Source organism: Salpingoeca rosetta (genome assembly GCF_000188695.1).
Source record: "Salpingoeca rosetta unplaced genomic scaffold supercont1.10, whole genome shotgun sequence".
NCBI classification, from domain to species: Eukaryota; class Choanoflagellata; order Craspedida; family Salpingoecidae; genus Salpingoeca; species Salpingoeca rosetta.
Window position 1 is genome coordinate 399506 of NW_004754924.1, and position 17500 is coordinate 417005.

A 17500-nucleotide genomic window follows, 5' to 3' on the forward strand; every position below is an offset into this window, starting at 1 on the left:
ACACACACACACACACACACACACACACACACACACAGGTCCCGTACGCGTGCGTACTTTGTGTGCGATCCGACCGCAAACCGCCTGCCGCGCATGGAACCTGTTGCGCCGCCAACTTCAAACGGCCTTTTCACCACATACACGTTCGAAATCAACCACAGGTGCGTGCAGCAAAGAACGGCACAGCATGGTGTGTGTATGTGCGTGTGTGCGCATGGCCGTGTGTGCATATGCGTGTGTGCATGTGCATGTGTGTGCGTGTGTGCATGTGCGTTTTTACAAGATGCTTGGTTGACGCACCCATCCAATACACGTATACATCACCACCACAACCACCACCACGACACATGATCGTTAGGTGCGCGTGTCCTGGTGCGACCAACTGCTCTGGGCCGCCGCTGCAGACTGCTCCCGACCTGACATGCATCAGGTGAAGTCGACATACAGCATGCCATGCCATCATCGCTTGTGATGTGGCATACACACGCACATGAGGGAAAAGGCGCGTGTGTTCGTGGTTGCGTGCCACAGAAGGAGGAGAGAGAGAATGGAGGAGGAGAGACAAAGCCTGTGTCGCTTTGTGCTCGGCTGTCTTCACCTTCACATACCACCACCATGCCTCGCTCACCTTACATGCCCCCCCCCCCCCTCACCAATATCTTCCATACGACCACACCGCGACCACACGGCCACTACAATCACCACTATCATTGTGCTTTGTCAACCAGGAACACGATTGGCGAGAACTTCAAAGGGTTTCAGTTCATCTTCGTCATTCCGTTTGTGCTGCTGGAGCGCCGCCTGTTTACCAAAACACGTATGGCGTGAAAATGGCACGAAGGGCGCGGGAGAGAGAAGAAGAAGAAGTGTGTGTGTGTATGTGTGTGTGTGTGTGTGTGTGTGTGTGTGTGTGTGTGTGTGTGTGTGTGTGTGTGTGTGTGTGTGTGCATGCCATCGTCCTCAACCCCCTTTTTTCATCTTCTCCTTCTCCTCCATCGGCCAGACCTGTTGTGGGGCCTGATTGGCGTGCCATACCCGTTCAACTTCCTGGAGAGCAGATCCCAGCGTCTCGTGTCTGCACTTCTGTTCACCGTCTTTGCGACCTCTCTCTTCAACAATTTCTTCCAGCTCGGTGCGGTGTTGTGCTCGACCGAGCCATCAGTTGCGCTGTGCGTGTGCGTGAATGCGTGTATGTGTGTGAATGCATGAGTTCAAGGCGCAAAGTGGTGAGCTGTGTTGTGGGGCAAGAGTTCACCCGCATTTAATGCACAAGCACACAAGCACACGCACACGTGCACGCAGAACTTACACATGCACACATGTGACGAATTGTTTAGCTTTTTCATCGGACACATCGTCGTTTGTGGGAACCATGAAGACGCTTGGAGAAACATTCCTGCGCTCCCTTCAGTTTTACCCAATCTTTCTTGCATCAACCTGTCGTTTCTACTGGTTTGGGTGAGTTTTGGCTGCGGCCTTCGAATGGCTCCTGTGCGAGAACGGACAAGAACTGCACTCCTTGTTGTTTAAGTTGTTGTTGTTGTTTAAGTTGTTGTTCGAATCATTCCACCCCTCTTGCAATCATTTCATCCAACATATCTCTGAGTCCACGCATGCGTCTAACACCAAGCCCCCCCCTCACACATGCACACATAGGGCGATTATTGGCATATTTGGATGCATGATCTTGATCTATGATGCCATTGTTGTAGCGTCGTGTTTCCTGGGCACAGTGGTGTATTTCATCACCCCTGTCTTCATCTTCCAGGCCATTGTTCTGTGAGTTCAATGCAAACACACGTGCGTGTTGTTGGCGCCTGGGCAGCGCATTCTGTGTTTCTCCACACACACGCACACACACACACACAACCCCCACCAATCACCGTTGAGCACGTTGCAATTCTTTTCCCTCACATTGTCACACACCATCCAATCCCAACACATCACAACACATCACACCGGTAATTGCAGGTGTGGTGTCATCATTGGTTTTGCCTATCGTCTCGTTCGCGATGTGCGAGCGCGTGTGGACGGGCAGTTGACGTGGCTCGAGCCAAGTCGCAAGGAAGGTGCGTCACGTCACGTCACGCTGCCGTGTCCTCACACCACGTGTTTGCTCTTCGTTTGCGCTGCTCGCAAGTCTCGCAGGAAATGCTGTTGTGCTGTGATTTGAGCGTGTGTGTGTGCGTGTGTGTGTGCGCGCGCGTGTGTGTGTGTGCGTGTGCGCGCGTGTGTTGCGCTTATCCCTTCGATCTACGCCACTGTGTGTTTGCACGCTTGTTTGTATGACGAAGGCACCTCTGACGGCCTGAAGCATCTCGCATTTTACGAAGAGCAAGTTCGCGACTTGCTCCGCCCCCGCACCCCTGATGAAGGTTTGAACAAAACTGTTGGGAACACATTCACTACACGCCTTGCACTGTCGCTACCTCGAATACGAATCGACCACCTTGTTTATGGCACCAAACTAGCATTGTTTCTCTCTCCCGCTCTAGCGTTGAGACGCGCGCACGCACACACGCGCGCACACACACGCACAGTACGCACACACACACACACACGCACACTTTTTGCTCACTTTCCGCTCCTCCTTCTGCTGTTGCCAACGTGTCAACTATCAACTACAGAGGAGCTTGAGCACGAAGATGAAAACAAGTCATCCTATCGCATTTTGATCGAGGCAATTGTCGCCTACTGGCAATCGTTCAAAACGCAGGCAAAGGCCACACCGCGCAATGTGCTTGAAACGTACGTGTGTTGTGTGTTGTGTGTGTTGTGTGTGTGTGTGTGCATCCATGAGTAAGGGTGCATATTTGCTCGCATGTCATTCAGCCTTGTGGACTCCTAAACACTTGAGGAATGCATGGAGACGCCCAGCCACAAAATCATCTACATGTTCACTCCGTGCATACAACACACTCCCCTACCACTCTCCCAAGCTCACCACCTCCTTCCCTCTTTCTGTATCCATCCCGCCTTCTACACCCTTCTCCCTCTCACTCACATTCCCACACTCCACATGGCCCCTTGCCCCTAACTAACATCCTCTTCCCGTTACACGCTTCAGCTTCAAGGAATCGTTCCGGCTGAGCGCGCGGCTGCTGGCTGTGGGATGCATGTCCGTTGGCTGGAGTATTCTCCTCACCACCATCGTCATTCTCGTCTTCCCGCAGCTTGTGGTGCGTGCGTGCGTGCGTGCGTGCGTGATGTATGTGTGCGTGTGCATGTGTGCGTGTGTGCGTGTGCGTGTGCGTGTGCGTGTGCGTGTGCGTGTGTGTGTTGCATATGAGTGCAAGATAATGTTCATACATGCGTGTGGTTCTCGTCACCCACGACCACGACAACCACTGCTACTGGCGTCACTGCCAACACTGCAGGAGCCTGTGTCCCGCTACATCCTCAACACAGGACCCGATCTTCGTTGTCGCGCCCTCCCTGGTTACGTCCTCTTCCCCAGCGGCGGTGAGCAGCGCTCCTCTGCTTGCAAGCATGAACACGATGTGTGCGCGCGTTCGTGTGAACTTGGCGGGATCATGAGTTGTCTTGCAATGTTGAGGTTGCATGCGCGGGTCGCAAATACCCATGGAGTGCACAGTGTATCTCTCTCTCTCTCTCGCACACACACACACACTCACACACACACACTCTCTCGCACACACACACTCGCGCCCTCACTCACACACACACACACACTCTCTCTCTTTCTCTTTCTCTTTCTCTCAACCCTCTTTACATACATTCCCCTTTCCTCAGCAACGCTGACTGCGACGTTTCGGTTCGGGCTGGGCTGCCGCACAAACGAGACCATCCTGACGGTGGTGTACTGGGTGCTGGTTGGCGCCGCACTCATCACCATGCTGACTCAGCTCTTTTTCATGCTGTCGCTCTTCCTTGGGCACCGCCGCCGCCTTAAAGGTCTCGCCAGGGGCGATAGGCGTGTCCTTCCACACACTCTTGTACGTCAAGTGCGGCGACTGTGCGTTGTGCGTTGTGTGTGTTGTGTGTGGTGCGTTGTGTGTGTGTTGTTTGCTTGTTGTGCTCTGCCTTGTGTGTTTTGTTTGTTTGTGTTGTGTGTTTGCCCGCTTGCGAACGGGCATGGGCGTGCGTCGCGTTGTTGTTCCGCTCACACCCACAACACCACAACCTGCAACCCGCCGCCGCCGCGCGTGCAGCCGAGTCCTGCGTCTGCCATTGCGAACATGGTCAAGTATCTCGGGTATCAGATTGCGCACATCTACATGGGCTGGCTCGTCCTGTATGCCGTCTACTTCATCATCCTCGCCATCATCGCCGTCTCCATCGGTGCGGGTGCATGCGTGCGCATGTGTGTTTGTATGTGCATGAGAGAGTGTGTGTGTGTATATGCGTGTGTGCGTGTGTGCGCGCTTGTATGCGTGCGCGTGTGCGTGCGCGTGTGCTTGTATGTGCTTTGTTGTCGTTTGTGTTTGCACATTCCCTCAGCACATGCGACCACGCTCACTTCTCATCACGTCTTATGCATCCCACCACCACCACCACTGCAACCACTGCCGTCAGTGTTGCCTATTCTCGACATCCTGCCTCGGTCTTTGCTCGACTTTTGGCTCCGACAGCTCGCGTCGTTTGCATTCGCATATGCGTTTGTTCTTCTGCAAAAGCTCCTCGTCTACCTCTTCTTCCTGGTGTGCATGATCGAGTGTGCACGTGTGTGTGTGTGCACGTGTGCACGTGTGTGCGTGCGTGCGTGCGTGTGTGTGTGTGTGCGTGCGTGCGTGCGTGTGTGTGTGTGTGGTATTTGTACATGTATGTATGTGTGTTTGTGTACGTGTGTGTGCGTGTGATGGACGTTGAGCACGCGCGTGTACGTGCTGATTTTATCTCGAACGCATGTTTGCACCAATTCAATGATTGAACACGTTCACACGCTGTGCTGCATATTTGCTCCCCTTCTGCTTTGCTTACGCAGATTGACAGTCGCAGTGTCGCTGTTAGGTGCGTGTTTCGTCTGACCATTCCGTATTTCACCTCCATCGCCACCATACTCACACATAGCGTCGACTCGGGGCGTTCATGCACAATACCTTGCTAATGATTCCCTTGGCTTTCAAACTCATTCACACACACACACACACACACACACACTCACCCACACACACTCTCTCTGTCTGTCTCTCACTCACCCTCACTCACCCTCACACGCACTCATACGCACACATACGCACACGCACCCCCCCCCACATGCTGCTTCCCACCCGTGCTCATCCCCCTTTTCCCTTCGCAGGCGCCGGCACTGGTTCTTCAACTTTGACTTTTTCGCGTTTCTCTTCAACGCGGTGGCGGGCGCGTTCATTTTCCTGCAGCGCTGGGCCTTCACCACCGTCCTTGCTCTTCTCTTCACCTCAAGGTGTCACACACGCACATATGCCATGCATGCGTTGCAGCAGTGGCTGATGTGGTTGTTGTCCTCGTCGTGATGCGTGTCAATCTTGCCTTGCACGGCACGTCGCAATATGTTTCCTTTTTCGGCAACGTGGACGTTTGTTTCATGTGATTTCGCCTCGTTCTCGAGCATTCATCGCGGTTGTCAGCTCACACCTGCACCAACCACCACCAGGCTTGATATTCCGTCGCTGCCGCAAGGGTATGAATCGTACGACTCGTCGTACACTGTGTATGTCGGCGTTGTGCTCGTGGATGCGTTCTACAGCAACCCGATCGTGATCACATTCGTCAGGTGCGTGTATGCATGGGTGTGTTCTTACATTTCGTGCGTGCTCGTCTGTGATTTGAGTGGGTGTGAATTTGTGTAAGTGCTTGTGGATGCGTATATGTGTATATGTATGTGTGTATGGAATGGATGTGCGTCTGTTGCGTACACACGCACGCGTGTGTGTTTGTGTTGTAAATTGTGACTGGTGTATGGTCGTGTTGTGACGTGCTTGCATGCGTCTTGCACACGATTACCTGCCCCCTCCCCCTACAACTCACTCATGCACGGCATGCCTTTGTCAACTTGATCTGTCCCCCCCCCGCCAACCACGGTACCAGGATGATGATTGAGGGCCGCACAGACTACTCTGGTGACCGCCGCCACAACACCCCACTCGCACACTCGTGCACCTGGACAGCGCCAGTGAGCCTCAGCCCTGATGGTGACGATGACGATGACGGTAGGATTTTGCCGCGCGGTCGCATTGGTCGTGCCGTGCCTGCTGTGCGTGACGCGTGATGTGTACGAGTGATGCTTGATGCGTGGTGCGTGATGCGTGAGGTGTGCTGTGTATGGTGAGCGGTGCGTTGTACTTGGGTATTGAACCCCCCCCCCCCCTTGTTCATACTGCTGTTGCGGTTGCGTGCTACGCGCTCACGAACACTGGTCTCCGCTGTGCTATTGTCGCCACCCCTCGTTTGTCACGAACAAACACACACCACGTGTAGGCTTGAGTTATGCCATGAACACGGCAGAGCACGACAAGCTGCTCCCTCTAGTGGTAGGAGCAGAACAGCGTGTACGATCCTGTATTAGACCTGTACTTGTTTTCTCCCGACATGCCACTGACACCCCCCCCCCACACACACACACACACACACACACACACACACACACACACACACACACACACACACACACACACACACACACACACACACACACACACACAAACACACACACACACACACACCCACAAACACACACACAGGAGCAGCCCCTCCAGCGCCGCAGCATGGTGGCGCGTAACCGCTGGTTTGTGGCCCTGACACTCGCGCGAAACCCGGGCCTGCAAATGTCCCGCTGCACACACAAACGTATGGCACAGTCACATGCTGTTGTTCTCGTGGTGACGCTGTGTTGCGCTCAGTGATTCTTCCTCTTTGCTTCCTGTAGAATCACCACCACCAACGACAACAATTCACGTGCTTCCATGCCCTACCATCCATGCACCATTTCTCTGTCTGTCTGTCTGTCTGTCTGTCTGTCTGTCTGTCTGTCTGTCTGTCTGTCTCTCTTCGTGGGCCTGCGCCCTCTGCCTTGCTCAGCGTTGAAAGGGAAGAAGCGGTCTGCCACTGCTCTGGCGAGCCAGGGCGACGACGTCCTTGATGGCGCTGACGTGTCCGACGACAGGGGAGGGGAAGACCAGCATGGTGATGGCGGCGATGGGTGGCAGCAGGAGCCAGCAGAGGGCACGCCGAGCGACCATGATGGTGCTGTGGTGGAAGGGAGCGCAAGCGCCCACGATGGCAGCAGGGAGCGACGGGAGTCGCAAGTGTCACACGTGTCACTTCGTCCCGATGACGGTGACGGCGACACCACCACAGGCACAAGCAATAGCAGCAACATCCCCAACACCAACGACAGCAACACCAACGGCAGCAGCACTGACAACACTGACGCGTGACGTGCGCACACCCAGCTCCCTAGTAGCTTCCTTTTCTTCTTTTATCTCACTCATACCCCTGCTGGCAAGCTGCCCTGCTCGCTCGCTCAAGTCTTGCATGCTCACTTGAATCGTCGCCCAACAGAACACACAGACAGTAAACGCACCTTCATCTCTGTCTCCACCTCCACCTCCTTTTACCACATCAGCAGCAAAGCGCATTCCCCTCTCTGATGTGTTGACGATGATGATGAGGTGGGCGATTGGTGTGGCTGCAGTGGCAGTGCTTGCGTGCGTGGCCGTGGGCCACAGCAGCGAGGGCTCCTTTGAGGAGATGGGGTCGTGCCCTGCTGAGGGCTGCACTGCCACGGTTCGTCGCTCGCGCGTGCCGTGCATGCTGGACGATGAGGTGTGTCTTGGGTCTGTGCCGAAGAAAGGCGTGGTGAAGCCGCGCAAGGCGCTGTCATCACAGTCCTTCTACCGCGAGCGTGCGCAGCGGCACTTCCAGCAGGCGCTGCAGTGGCTCCACGAGCACCAGTTCTCGTGCGACTGCTCCAAGTCCACCATCTTCGCCCTGGAGCATCCCTACGGCGATGGAGACGGCTACGCCACGCGCCTCGGCCGGCTCGCCACGCGCATTGTGCCGCGGCTGCTGGAGGGCGAGGTGTTTGTCGTGTCCGGCGGCTTCCGCGGGTACACGGACACGGAGCTGTGCGGCGACCGCGGCCTCGAGTGCGTGTACCGGCCAACCTCGTCGTGCTTGCCGAAGGGAGCCCAGCGCACGGACGTGCCGTGCAACTCCATGTCGTCGCGCAGCGCAGGCAAGCCCCCAAAGCACCTGCTGAAGCACGGCCACGCGTGGTGGTTCGGTGTCCTTCTCTACTTCATGCAGCGGCCCAATCAGGACCTCGTCTCCTTTGTGCAGGAACACGTGAAGCCGCTGCCCTACATCCCTCTGCTTCAGCCGCACCACGGCGCCATCACCCCCGAGGACGAGCGGGCGTCGTGCTACATTGGCGTGCAGATCCGCAAAGGCGACAAGAACGAGGCACGCCCATTCAAGGACAAGCACTACACGGAGCAAGCCGACTTTATGGCCAGCGAGCTGCTTGGGCACGGGCTCATGACACCATGGCGTGACCCGTTGGCGAGCGCTGCTGAGGCGGACGGCAGCAGCGAGCAAGGCAGCGCGCAGTCGGAGACGGCGGACGGTGGTGATAAGGGCAGCGAATATGGCAAGGACAAGGACAAGGACAAGGACAAGGACAGTGATGGCAGCAAGCAGAAGGAGACGCAGGAGCAAGAACATGAGAAGAAGGCAGCGGAGCAGGCAGCGGAGAAGGCGGAGGAGGAGGAAGAGGAGGAGAAGGAAAAGGTGCTGGCGTTCCTGGCCACGGACGACAAGAAGACAGCCAAGCGTATCCGCAAGAAGGCGGTCAAGGGGTGGGACCACTTGCGCTTTGTCATGCTGAACAACAGCGACACGCGCGGTGTTGGGCGGCCAGGCCAGTCTGTCGCCAACTACCTCCTCCGCAAGTACGCAGGTGCGGAGAAGCAGTACCGCATGACGATGGAGATTGCAGCAGACACTCTCATCCTGTCCAACGCGTGCGGTCTTGTGGGGCTTGCCTCGTCCAAGATCACGCTGGTCGCCGCAAGTGCCGCCACAGCCTCTGGTCGGCTACTCACCATGCCTGTTGCTGTGGACGCTGCCAACGAATACCGTGTGCGCCCCGTGAAGCAGCCGTCGTCGAGCGAGCGCGTGGCTCACTCGCTATGGAACGCGCCCTACCCTCCTTTCCTTGACTCGTGCTGTGGGCCCATGTGATGATGTTGTTGCTTGTGCTGGACGTGTTGTTGCTTGTGCGTGTGCTTCTCTGTCTGTCTGTCTGTCTGTCCCTCCTTCTCTCCCTCTCTCTGTGTGCTTGCTGTTGGTGGGTCATCTCAGTTACATTTCCATCCACACAGTGAACAACAACAACAGTGCATGCATGATGACAACCTCTGCTGCCGTGCTGAGCGCGTTGCGGGCGAGACTGGCAACCGCAGGCCTGGATCTGTTCAAAGTGAGCACACGCAAAGCAGGATGGAGAGGGGTTAGGGGTTGACGGTGCACACGGAGAGTGTGGCGCGTTGGGGGAGGCAGGGCGTGCGAGGGCGTGCAGTGCCAGGATGCAAATGTGTGCGTTGCAGTGATGTGATGACATGCTCACGCCGAGTTACACACCGCCAGCCCTTCAACACCAGGTGGTATGATGCTGCAGTGGCTGAGCACATCCGACTGCCAGTCGCGTGCGGAGCGCACGATGGCAGTGGCTTTGACTGGACGGACTCACAAGGACAGGAGCTGAAGGACAAGGAGGGCAGCAAGGAGGAAGGACAGCTGGCAGTGCTCATTGGTAACACACGGGCGATATGGAGCCCGTTTATCTCCGCCCTGGCTCAGTCACCACACCCGATACCAGCGAACCCCATCAACACCTACGTCACACGTGCTGTGCGAGAAGCTGTGGCGTCCTGTGTTCCTTCCAGCCTCCACCCAGTGCTCCGCTTCTCCTATGACTTGACACCAGGTCAGTGTATATGTTTGCTTGTGTGTGTGTGTATGTTTGCTTGTGTGTGTGTGTGTGTGTGTGCGTGTGTTTGTGTGTGTGTGTGTGTGTGTGTGTGTGTGTGTGTGTGTGTGTGTGTGTGTGTGTGTGTATGTGTGTGCGTGTGTTTGTGTGTGTGTGTGTGTGTATAAGCAGTGATTCGCACTGACATGATAGCCAGCGCGCTGTGCCTATGATGATGTTGTGACGCGACGGTGGAACGTCAGGGCGCGTGCTGTCATTCCAAAGGCTCGCGCATGAGAGCGGCCTTGCCTACTTGCACCCGGCGTGTCACTTGTGTGTGCACCCGGAGTATGGCCCATGGATCAGCTTACGTGTTGTTGTTGTCTTGGATGCACCGCCGCTTCAAGGGCAACACGACAAAGAGGTGTGCGTGTGTTGTGTATGTGCGTGTGTTGTGTATGTGCGTGTGTTGTATATGTGTGTGTATGTGTGTATGTGTGTATGTGTGTATGTGCGTGTGTGTCGGCGCCTACACGTTGTTAGCCACCTCATGACCACGTCATGCACTGTCCCACCGCGCTCACAGGCGCCCATGAACCCGTGCTCCAGCGCTGAGGAGACAGCCATGACCGAGGCCAAGGCAGTTGCGCTCGCAGCATCAGAACGACACGACGGTGCGTCCACCTTGCACCTGAGCCCACCACTGACCGGCAACATACCCACATGCACGCCTGACAGCATCGCAACTCACTCTCCGATATTCGCTCCTGATACTGTCCTGACATATAATGGTGGTGGTGTTTGCTACATGGCAGCCGAAGCGTGGAAGCTGTGGCTGGCAATGCGCGATGCGTGTACAGTCGGCGCGCAGCACCGTTACACCGAACCCCAGGTGCGCGCTGCGTGCGTGCGTGCGTGCGTGCGTGCGTGCGTGTGTGTATGTGTGCGTGCGTGTGTGTGCGCGCTGCGTGTGTGTGTGAGGCTGTGTGTGTGAGGCTGTGTGTGTGTGTGTGTGTGTGTGTGTGTGTGTGTGTGGCTGTGTGAGGCTGGGTTGCACTTGACATGAACTCCAGCATTTGATGAGATTGCCTACTTCCTTCCTCACACCACCCCTCTCCCACCAAACCCGGGACACCGCACACTTGCAGGTTGCGTATCACTACACGCATGATCTTGGCATTATTGAGAGCGAGATGCAGCGCCTGAGGGATGATGGCCAGACAGAGCAAGTGGCAGGAACATCCCAATTGCTCTGAGCTGACGAGTGATGAGAGCATGAACTTGCAAGCCACCTACATAGCAGTTAGCTCCCCCATATGTGTGTGTGTGTGTGTGTACACAAATTATGCGCGTCGAACGTGACAGAAGCCATATGGTTTCCGCACCCTCTTCTCCATTTGGTTGTCTTGCTGTTTGTTGGCACTGTATTGGAGTGGGAGTTGACAAGGCACACACAGACACACACAGACACACGCACACACAGACACACACGCACATACACACGCAGGCATGAACAAGTAGACACACATTCACACGAGTCATGCGAATCAGGGTGCAAGCAACGAAGTTGCCTGGTTTAGAAGGACTTGTATGGGGCAAAGCCATCAAAGGTGCGGCCAAAGAGCGGTGTGAGGCCGTGCTTGTATGGGGAGGACGGGATGGCTGCGTTACGCACAAGCCACACATCGTCAGACACCGTCGCCTCGCTGTTCAGGTTCTGGAGTGTTGCGAGGGAGGGGGGAGGGGGAAGGGGAAGAGGAGTGGGAGAAAGGTGAATGGGAGAAAGGTGAATGCGTGAGGTTGCAATCGAGGCAGGGGACAGGTAGCGACAGAAGCACAGACAGACAAGACAGACAGGCACACAGACAGACACACACAAACACACAAACACACACAAACACATACACACATACGGGTGCGCAGACAGACAAACACAGACACACCCATCACACACCTTGTGCCAGGTCCAGTGGGCGTGGGTTGCGTTGAAGATCTCCACGCGGCCGTGGCCAAATGCGGGCTCGCGGTAGGCGCTCCACTTGGGCTGCGGGAAGTACAGATACGCGGGGCCTGCATCACCGAGGAGGAGAGAGGGAGAGGGGGGGGGTTGAGGTGAGGTGAGGTGTGGTGAGGTGAACATGAATGGCGCAGGTGAGCAAGGTGGAGCAGTGGTCATTTGTTGAAGAAAAGAAAGGCGGGGTGGCAGTGGAGGACATGGAAAGTGGTGAGCGTTTGTGTGGTGAGCGTTTGTGTGGTGAGCGTTTGTGATGGAGCGTTTGTGATGGAGCGTTTGTGCATAGTGCCACCATCGCCACCAGCTTGCTGCTGTTCGTGTTTGCTGCCATGCTGGTACCTTCGCGGTTGCCGGCGTCGCCAATGTTGAGGTAGGTTGGCGCCTCGGGGTTGGTCTTGTTCTTGTACACGGGGAACATGCGCTCATCTGTCAAGTACATGAAGGTGGCGAGGATGGGTGGGTGGAGATGGATGAGGAGGCTGTGGAGGGCTGCCAAGCAGTGCACAAGACAGAGAGAGACAGACGGACAGACGGACAGACGGACAGACGGACACAGGCACATAGGCACAGACGGAGAGACATACAGAGAGACGAACTGACACACAGACAAAAACACATGCTGCACAAACACGCGCTAGCAGCGCGTACAGGCGTGGACGTGGCCGGAGAAGATGGCGTCGACGTTGTGCTTGAACATAATGTCCTCCATGGCAGCGCGCATGCCCGTCTCCTCGGGCTGGCACGAAGGTGGCGCGCGCGCGCGTGTGTGTGTGATTGATTGTGATTGTGTGTGTGATTGATTGTGATTGTGTGTGTGTGTGTAATTGAGTGTGTGTGTAATTGAGTGTGTAAGTGTGTATGTGTGCGTCTACAGAGGCGCATGAAGCAACGTGTGCACGTGTGCGCGTCCAGGCAAGGCACGAGTCGTGGGTACCTCGTTGTGGTGGAAGACGTTGGAGTTGTACCAGGGGGCGTGCATGGACGCAAACAGCCAGGGCGTCACAGAGCGATCAACCTGAAGAGCAGTGTGGAGTGAGGTTGGGGGGTGATGACGAGGGGCGCAAAAAGAGGGATGAGGATTGGGGGAGGGGAGAGACAAAGAGGTGTGGCAGCACACGGACGCACACACGGACACACACACACAAAATACAGATAGACACGAGCAAACACACACACACACACACACACACACACACAAACACAAAATGCAGATAGACACGAACAAATACACACACAGGACTACATGTGTGCAAAGCGGGACCTTCTTGAGGTCCTGGAGAAGCCATTCGTACTGCTGGCTGCCCTTGTCAAAGTCCATGTAGGAGTTGAGCATGATGAAGTGCACGGGGCCAACCTGATGCAAGGGCACGGCGGCATGATGGGCACGGCGTGGGATGGAGTGGAATGGGGGGGGGGAAGGGGTTGGTGTTGGTCATTTGAGCGTGCGCTTGATATGTCACAAGCGACCGTAACAAATGAAAGATAGATGTCCATACGTGCAAACAAACACACACACACACACACACACACACACACACACACACACACACACACACACACACACACACACACACACACACACACAAAACAAAACAACCAACCAACCAGCCAAGCAACCACACCTCGAACGAGTAGTAGAGGTTGCCGTTTGTGGCGCCAGACTCCTTCCAGGGCATACGGAAGCGCTTCTGGTACGCAAGGAACTTCTCCTGCGTCGCCGGCGGTGGACCCTCCTGCTCAATCTCGTGGTTGCCGGGCAGCGTCTGGTGCATGGATGGATGTGGTGCATGAAGGGTGAGTTGGCGTTTGGAGGAGGCGGTGTTGTGGGCTTGGTGTTGTCGTTGTAGCATGACGGGACGCGACTGTGCATGGCTGTGCAAGACGACGCTGGGGTGGGAGCGTGTGGGCATGCGGTTGTTGCAAGGCGGCGTACCATGAGCGGCTGGTTGGCAAACACGTGCTCGACGAGCTCGCCCCAGCTGTCCCACCGGCGCTGTCGGGTGGTGGCAGTGAACAGGGGGGGGGGGAAGAGAAGGTGCTGGGTGAGGTGGCGCACCGTCGCAACACACACACACACACACACACACACACACACACACACACACACACACACACACACACACACACACACACACACACACACACACACACACACACACACACACACACACACACACACACACACACGATGAAACAAACCTACAGAGTAGCACATGGACTGACTGACAGACCCAAAAACACAACACAAACACGCACTAATACACATACTAATACACACACACACACAGACACACAGACACACACACACGCACACACACACACCAACCACAACGGACCTGGGTGCAGTTGCGCGTGGGGGTGGTGCGCTCGGCAGAGTCAGCGTACGAGAGGTCGCCCACAATGACGGTGAGGTTGGTGGTCGGGTCGGACTTGATGTGCTCGATAGTCGACGACGAGTTGGCCGTCTGCCCAAGATCGCCAATCACGCTGAAGATGAACCTGCGCGCGCGTGTGGATGTGCGTGTGTGTGTATTCGTGTATGTGTGGCCGACAAGAGAGGGAGGAGTGAGCATCAGACGGATACAACCGTATTGGAAGCCGCCAACACAACATGAAACAGCAAAGCACACACCCCAAAAACAAAGCATTCAAACAAGCCACCGCCACCGCCGCCACAACCACCCGCAACAACACCATTGCCACGCAAAGACGGCCATGCCAGCTGCGCACGCACTTGCTGGTGCCGACGACGGGGGGAGTTGTGAAGGAGAAGACGTCGGAGTAGCCAAAGCCGTCAGCGCCGCAGCGGTAGTAGTACTTGGTGAGGGGCGCCAGGTTCGGGATCTTGGCGTGGTGAATGAGACCTGGTGTAAGCAAGGGGGGGGGGTGCGCGGGCACCGAGCAAGTGAGGAATCGCACGCACATGCGTTGGGGGGGGGGAAAGGGAGTGAGAAGAGGGATATGAGCAGAGGGAACAAGACACCGACAAATCGACACTCACATAGACACACAGGCAGACAGACACAGGCAGACAGACACGCACACACCACACAGACACACACACACACACATGTGGTTCAACGCAAAACGCACCAGAGACGTAGTGCTCGCCGTATGTGCTCTGGAACGTGTAACGCTCGGCATCAGCGAGTTGCTCCACTGGTTTAGAGGGGTGGCAAGCGTTGAGGAGGGGAGAGGGAGAACCAAAAGGAAAGGTATGAAGGGGAAGCAGGGAAGACGTGTTGTGAGGATCAATTGGACAACAGAGCGCACAGGAGCAGTGTTGTTCAGCACACGTCACAGTAGAGCGTTGTTGAGCGCTCAATGCCCCCAAGAAAAGCACAAGTCACGAGCGAATACACAGGCTTCTGCGCACCTCGGGTGTTGAGCTTGTCCTTGGATGTTCCGTAGTACACGTGACCAGCGGATGCATTGGTGGTGATCCAAGACACGACCATGGAAGCGCCAGCAGTGTCGCCCAGCGCAAGGTGGACCTGTACAGCGTGAACGTGGGGCCAACGCAGTCAGTGAGAGTGAGGGGCGTGTGTGCTTCAGGGAGACAGGAAAGAGATAAAAACATGGAGCAGGGAAGAGATGAAGGCAGCGAGACACGCACACACACAGACACGCAGACAGGTGCAGACACACACACACATACACAGACACACACACAGACACGCAGACAGGTGCAGACACACACACACACAGACACAGACACAGACGCATGCAGACACACACACAGACACACAACAAGGCGGCTTGCCTGCTGTGGAGGGTCATTGCTTGCCTGTGTTGGAGGATCAAACGAGGACGAATCCGTCATCCTTCCCTCCAGAACGGGTGCAGCACTTGACACGGAGGCCAGCACGGCCACCACGCCAACAATCACGGCAGCGCGAAGCATCCTTGTCCTTTGCTTTGAGCGTGGTTCCCACTGCAAGCCAAGCCTCTCTGAGTGTGGTGCGTGGTGGTGAGTGAGGAAAGTGCTACATTGGCTTGCACCACTCCTTCTTTCCTCTCGTTTCTTGGAGGTGTTTTGGTGTTGCGTGGACCTGAAGGCAAATTTGCCTTTGACGGGGTTCTCCAAAGTCAATTTTGCTGTTTGTTGTTTGTTTGGTGGTGGTCAGGATGGATGATGCGGTGCGCACCACAACCACCACAAACAACGAGAAGAAGGTGACAGCAGTGCGCGGATCAGCGGGCATGAAGGGGAGCACACACCACCACCCTGGCCAGGGAAGGAGGGGCAGGAGCATGGGCGTTGACGATAGTGGTAGCGGATCGCTAGTTGGAGACATCACGGCTTACTCGAAGCTCGACTGGGACCGCTTCTCCCAATGGTGGGGTTTGTTGTTGTGGCTTGTTGTTGTGGTTTGTTGTTGTGGTGTGGAGTGGTGGTGTGGAGTGGTGGTGTGGAGTGGTGGTGTGGAGTGGTGGTGTGGAGTGGTGGTTTGTTGTTGTGGTGTGGAGTGGTGATGTGGAGTGGTGGTGTGGAGTGGTGGTATGGGGATTTGTAGAGTTGGGACTCCTACACCCAATCAACGCCCAAGCAGGGAAGGATGGGGTGTGCTTTGTTGCTGGTAGCTCGCGCCTTTGTGGTTTTGTTGAGGTACGCAGGCGAGCATGCCATCGTGCACTCTCACATGATCAATCACGTACACCGCTGCAGGGTGGTTTGCATTGCCGCAGTGACGTTTGATCTTGAGGCGGGGCAGGATATCGAGGAGATGTTGCCTTCTCAACACACGTTCCCAAAGGCAATTACAGACAACATCAAAGGGCTCGCCTTTCCAGACAACAACTCCGGTGTGTGTGTATGTGTGTATGTGTGTTTGTGTATGTGTATGTGTGTATGTGTATGTGTATGTGTATGTGTATATGTGTGTATGTGTGTGTGTATGCATGTGTATGTGTGTATATGTGTGTGTATGTGTAATGTCCAAGTTGTACGACAAGCAGAGTGTAGATGAGCTGGCTGTTGCTTGTCGTTGGTGTTGTTGTGGGTGTGTGCCTCGTCTTGCAGCAGCAGCACAGCAGGTACCGTCGCCTTGTGTCCCTTACTGACCCGTGTGTTGATTTGGTGCAGGTTGTGTGGGTGACATGTCGTACACGTTCCGCTTCAAGAACCACGCACGAAGGCCTCATTCACAGCAAACACAGCGGCCTGCAACAGCGTGCACTTGATCTGTTCTGCTGCCTCAAACCGATGCTGCCGGACATCCATCTTCTCTGGGAACTCGTTCTCACCGCAGCACCCATCCTCGTGGTGCGTGTGCCGCCAACGCGGATGTGATGTGTTGTGATGCATAATGTACATGTTGTCTTACATGTGGTTTGTCGATTCGCGCGCGCATGTGTGTGTGTGTGTGTGTGTGTGTGTGTGTGTGTGTGTGTGTGTGTGTGTGTGTGTGTGTGTGTGTGTGTGTGTGTGTTTCCCAATCGGCACTGCTCCAAACGTCTTCTCATTCCCGTGCACATCCGCCCATTCCTCACCGATCCCCCCCCCACTTCGTCGTCCAGTTCTCGTCGACGCCTGCACTGTGCAGCCGCACGGTGCTCACGCTCAGCACCATGAT

The 17500-nt window shown here is 55.8% G+C and overlaps 5 protein-coding genes across 5 annotated transcripts in view; 4 read left to right on the plus strand and 1 right to left on the minus strand.

Moving 5' to 3' along the window:
• Window positions 1-9183, plus strand: part of PTSG_04386 (uncharacterized protein) — a gene marked incomplete at its 3' end in the record, with an annotated part of 12919 nt that extends 3736 nt beyond the window's left edge. Inside the window, exons 10-31 of the mRNA XM_004994417.1 lie at window positions 162-196; window positions 359-430; window positions 729-817; window positions 1004-1132; window positions 1338-1458; window positions 1657-1779; window positions 1972-2069; window positions 2295-2375; window positions 2628-2748; window positions 3068-3179; window positions 3378-3462; window positions 3754-3956; window positions 4173-4302; window positions 4537-4661; window positions 4946-4971; window positions 5261-5383; window positions 5594-5713; window positions 6028-6149; window positions 6418-6470; window positions 6681-6786; window positions 7018-7275; window positions 7565-9183. Coding sequence (XP_004994474.1) covers window positions 162-196; window positions 359-430; window positions 729-817; window positions 1004-1132; window positions 1338-1458; window positions 1657-1779; window positions 1972-2069; window positions 2295-2375; window positions 2628-2748; window positions 3068-3179; window positions 3378-3462; window positions 3754-3956; window positions 4173-4302; window positions 4537-4661; window positions 4946-4971; window positions 5261-5383; window positions 5594-5713; window positions 6028-6149; window positions 6418-6470; window positions 6681-6786; window positions 7018-7275; window positions 7565-9183 — 3951 coding nt within the window. The remainder of the gene's footprint in view (window positions 1-161; window positions 197-358; window positions 431-728; window positions 818-1003; window positions 1133-1337; window positions 1459-1656; window positions 1780-1971; window positions 2070-2294; window positions 2376-2627; window positions 2749-3067; window positions 3180-3377; window positions 3463-3753; window positions 3957-4172; window positions 4303-4536; window positions 4662-4945; window positions 4972-5260; window positions 5384-5593; window positions 5714-6027; window positions 6150-6417; window positions 6471-6680; window positions 6787-7017; window positions 7276-7564) is intronic.
• Window positions 9184-9320: 137 nt separating this feature from the next.
• Window positions 9321-11295, plus strand: PTSG_04387 (uncharacterized protein). Its single transcript, XM_004994418.1, has 6 exons — window positions 9321-9421; window positions 9589-9928; window positions 10174-10334; window positions 10497-10584; window positions 10726-10802; window positions 11059-11295. The coding sequence occupies exons 1-6, from the start codon at window positions 9347-9349 to the stop codon at window positions 11164-11166; spliced, it is 849 nt and encodes a 282-aa protein (XP_004994475.1). The 5' UTR covers window positions 9321-9346; the 3' UTR covers window positions 11167-11295.
• A 21-nt stretch (window positions 11296-11316) lies between these two features.
• PTSG_04388 (uncharacterized protein) lies at window positions 11317-16002 on the minus strand. Its single transcript, XM_004994419.1, has 13 exons — window positions 15712-16002; window positions 15301-15418; window positions 15018-15083; window positions 14659-14788; window positions 14261-14423; window positions 13858-13917; window positions 13547-13687; window positions 13186-13278; window positions 12859-12939; window positions 12573-12660; window positions 12264-12350; window positions 11865-11980; window positions 11317-11627 (listed from the first exon to the last, which is right to left on the minus strand). The coding sequence occupies exons 1-13, from the start codon at window positions 15826-15828 to the stop codon at window positions 11487-11489; spliced, it is 1401 nt and encodes a 466-aa protein (XP_004994476.1). The 5' UTR covers window positions 15829-16002; the 3' UTR covers window positions 11317-11486.
• A 50-nt stretch (window positions 16003-16052) lies between these two features.
• On the plus strand, window positions 16053-17108 carry PTSG_12161 (uncharacterized protein; the record flags this gene model as incomplete). The annotated part of the gene is made up of 3 exons (XM_004994420.1): window positions 16053-16264; window positions 16594-16730; window positions 17011-17108. 3 exons carry the CDS (start codon window positions 16053-16055, stop codon window positions 17106-17108), a joined length of 447 nt encoding a protein of 148 aa, XP_004994477.1.
• Window positions 17109-17130: 22 nt separating this feature from the next.
• Window positions 17131-17500, plus strand: part of PTSG_12162 (uncharacterized protein) — a gene marked incomplete at both ends in the record, with an annotated part of 4112 nt that continues 3742 nt past the window's right edge. Inside the window, 2 exons of the mRNA XM_004994421.1 lie at window positions 17131-17190; window positions 17445-17500. The exon at window positions 17445-17500 is cut by the window's right edge and continues 30 nt beyond it. Coding sequence (XP_004994478.1) covers window positions 17131-17190; window positions 17445-17500 — 116 coding nt within the window. The remainder of the gene's footprint in view (window positions 17191-17444) is intronic.

Coding starts and splice junctions, on each gene's coding strand:
- PTSG_04388 (XM_004994419.1), bottom strand. CDS start 15,828: ATGCTTCGCGCTGCCGTGATTGTTGGCGTGGTGGCCGTGCTGGCCTCC. Junction 15,084..15,300: donor GGACAAGCTCAACACCCGAG/GTGCGCAGAAGC, acceptor CCTCTAAACCAG/TGGAGCAACTCGCTGATGCC. Junction 12,940..13,185: donor TTCTCCAGGACCTCAAGAAG/GTCCCGCTTTGC, acceptor ACTGCTCTTCAG/GTTGATCGCTCTGTGACGCC.
- PTSG_04387 (XM_004994418.1), top strand. CDS start 9,347: ATGATGACAACCTCTGCTGCCGTGCTGAGCGCGTTGCGGGCGAGACTG. Junction 9,422..9,588: donor CAGGCCTGGATCTGTTCAAA/GTGAGCACACGC, acceptor ACACACCGCCAG/CCCTTCAACACCAGGTGGTA. Junction 10,335..10,496: donor AAGGGCAACACGACAAAGAG/GTGTGCGTGTGT, acceptor CCGCGCTCACAG/GCGCCCATGAACCCGTGCTC.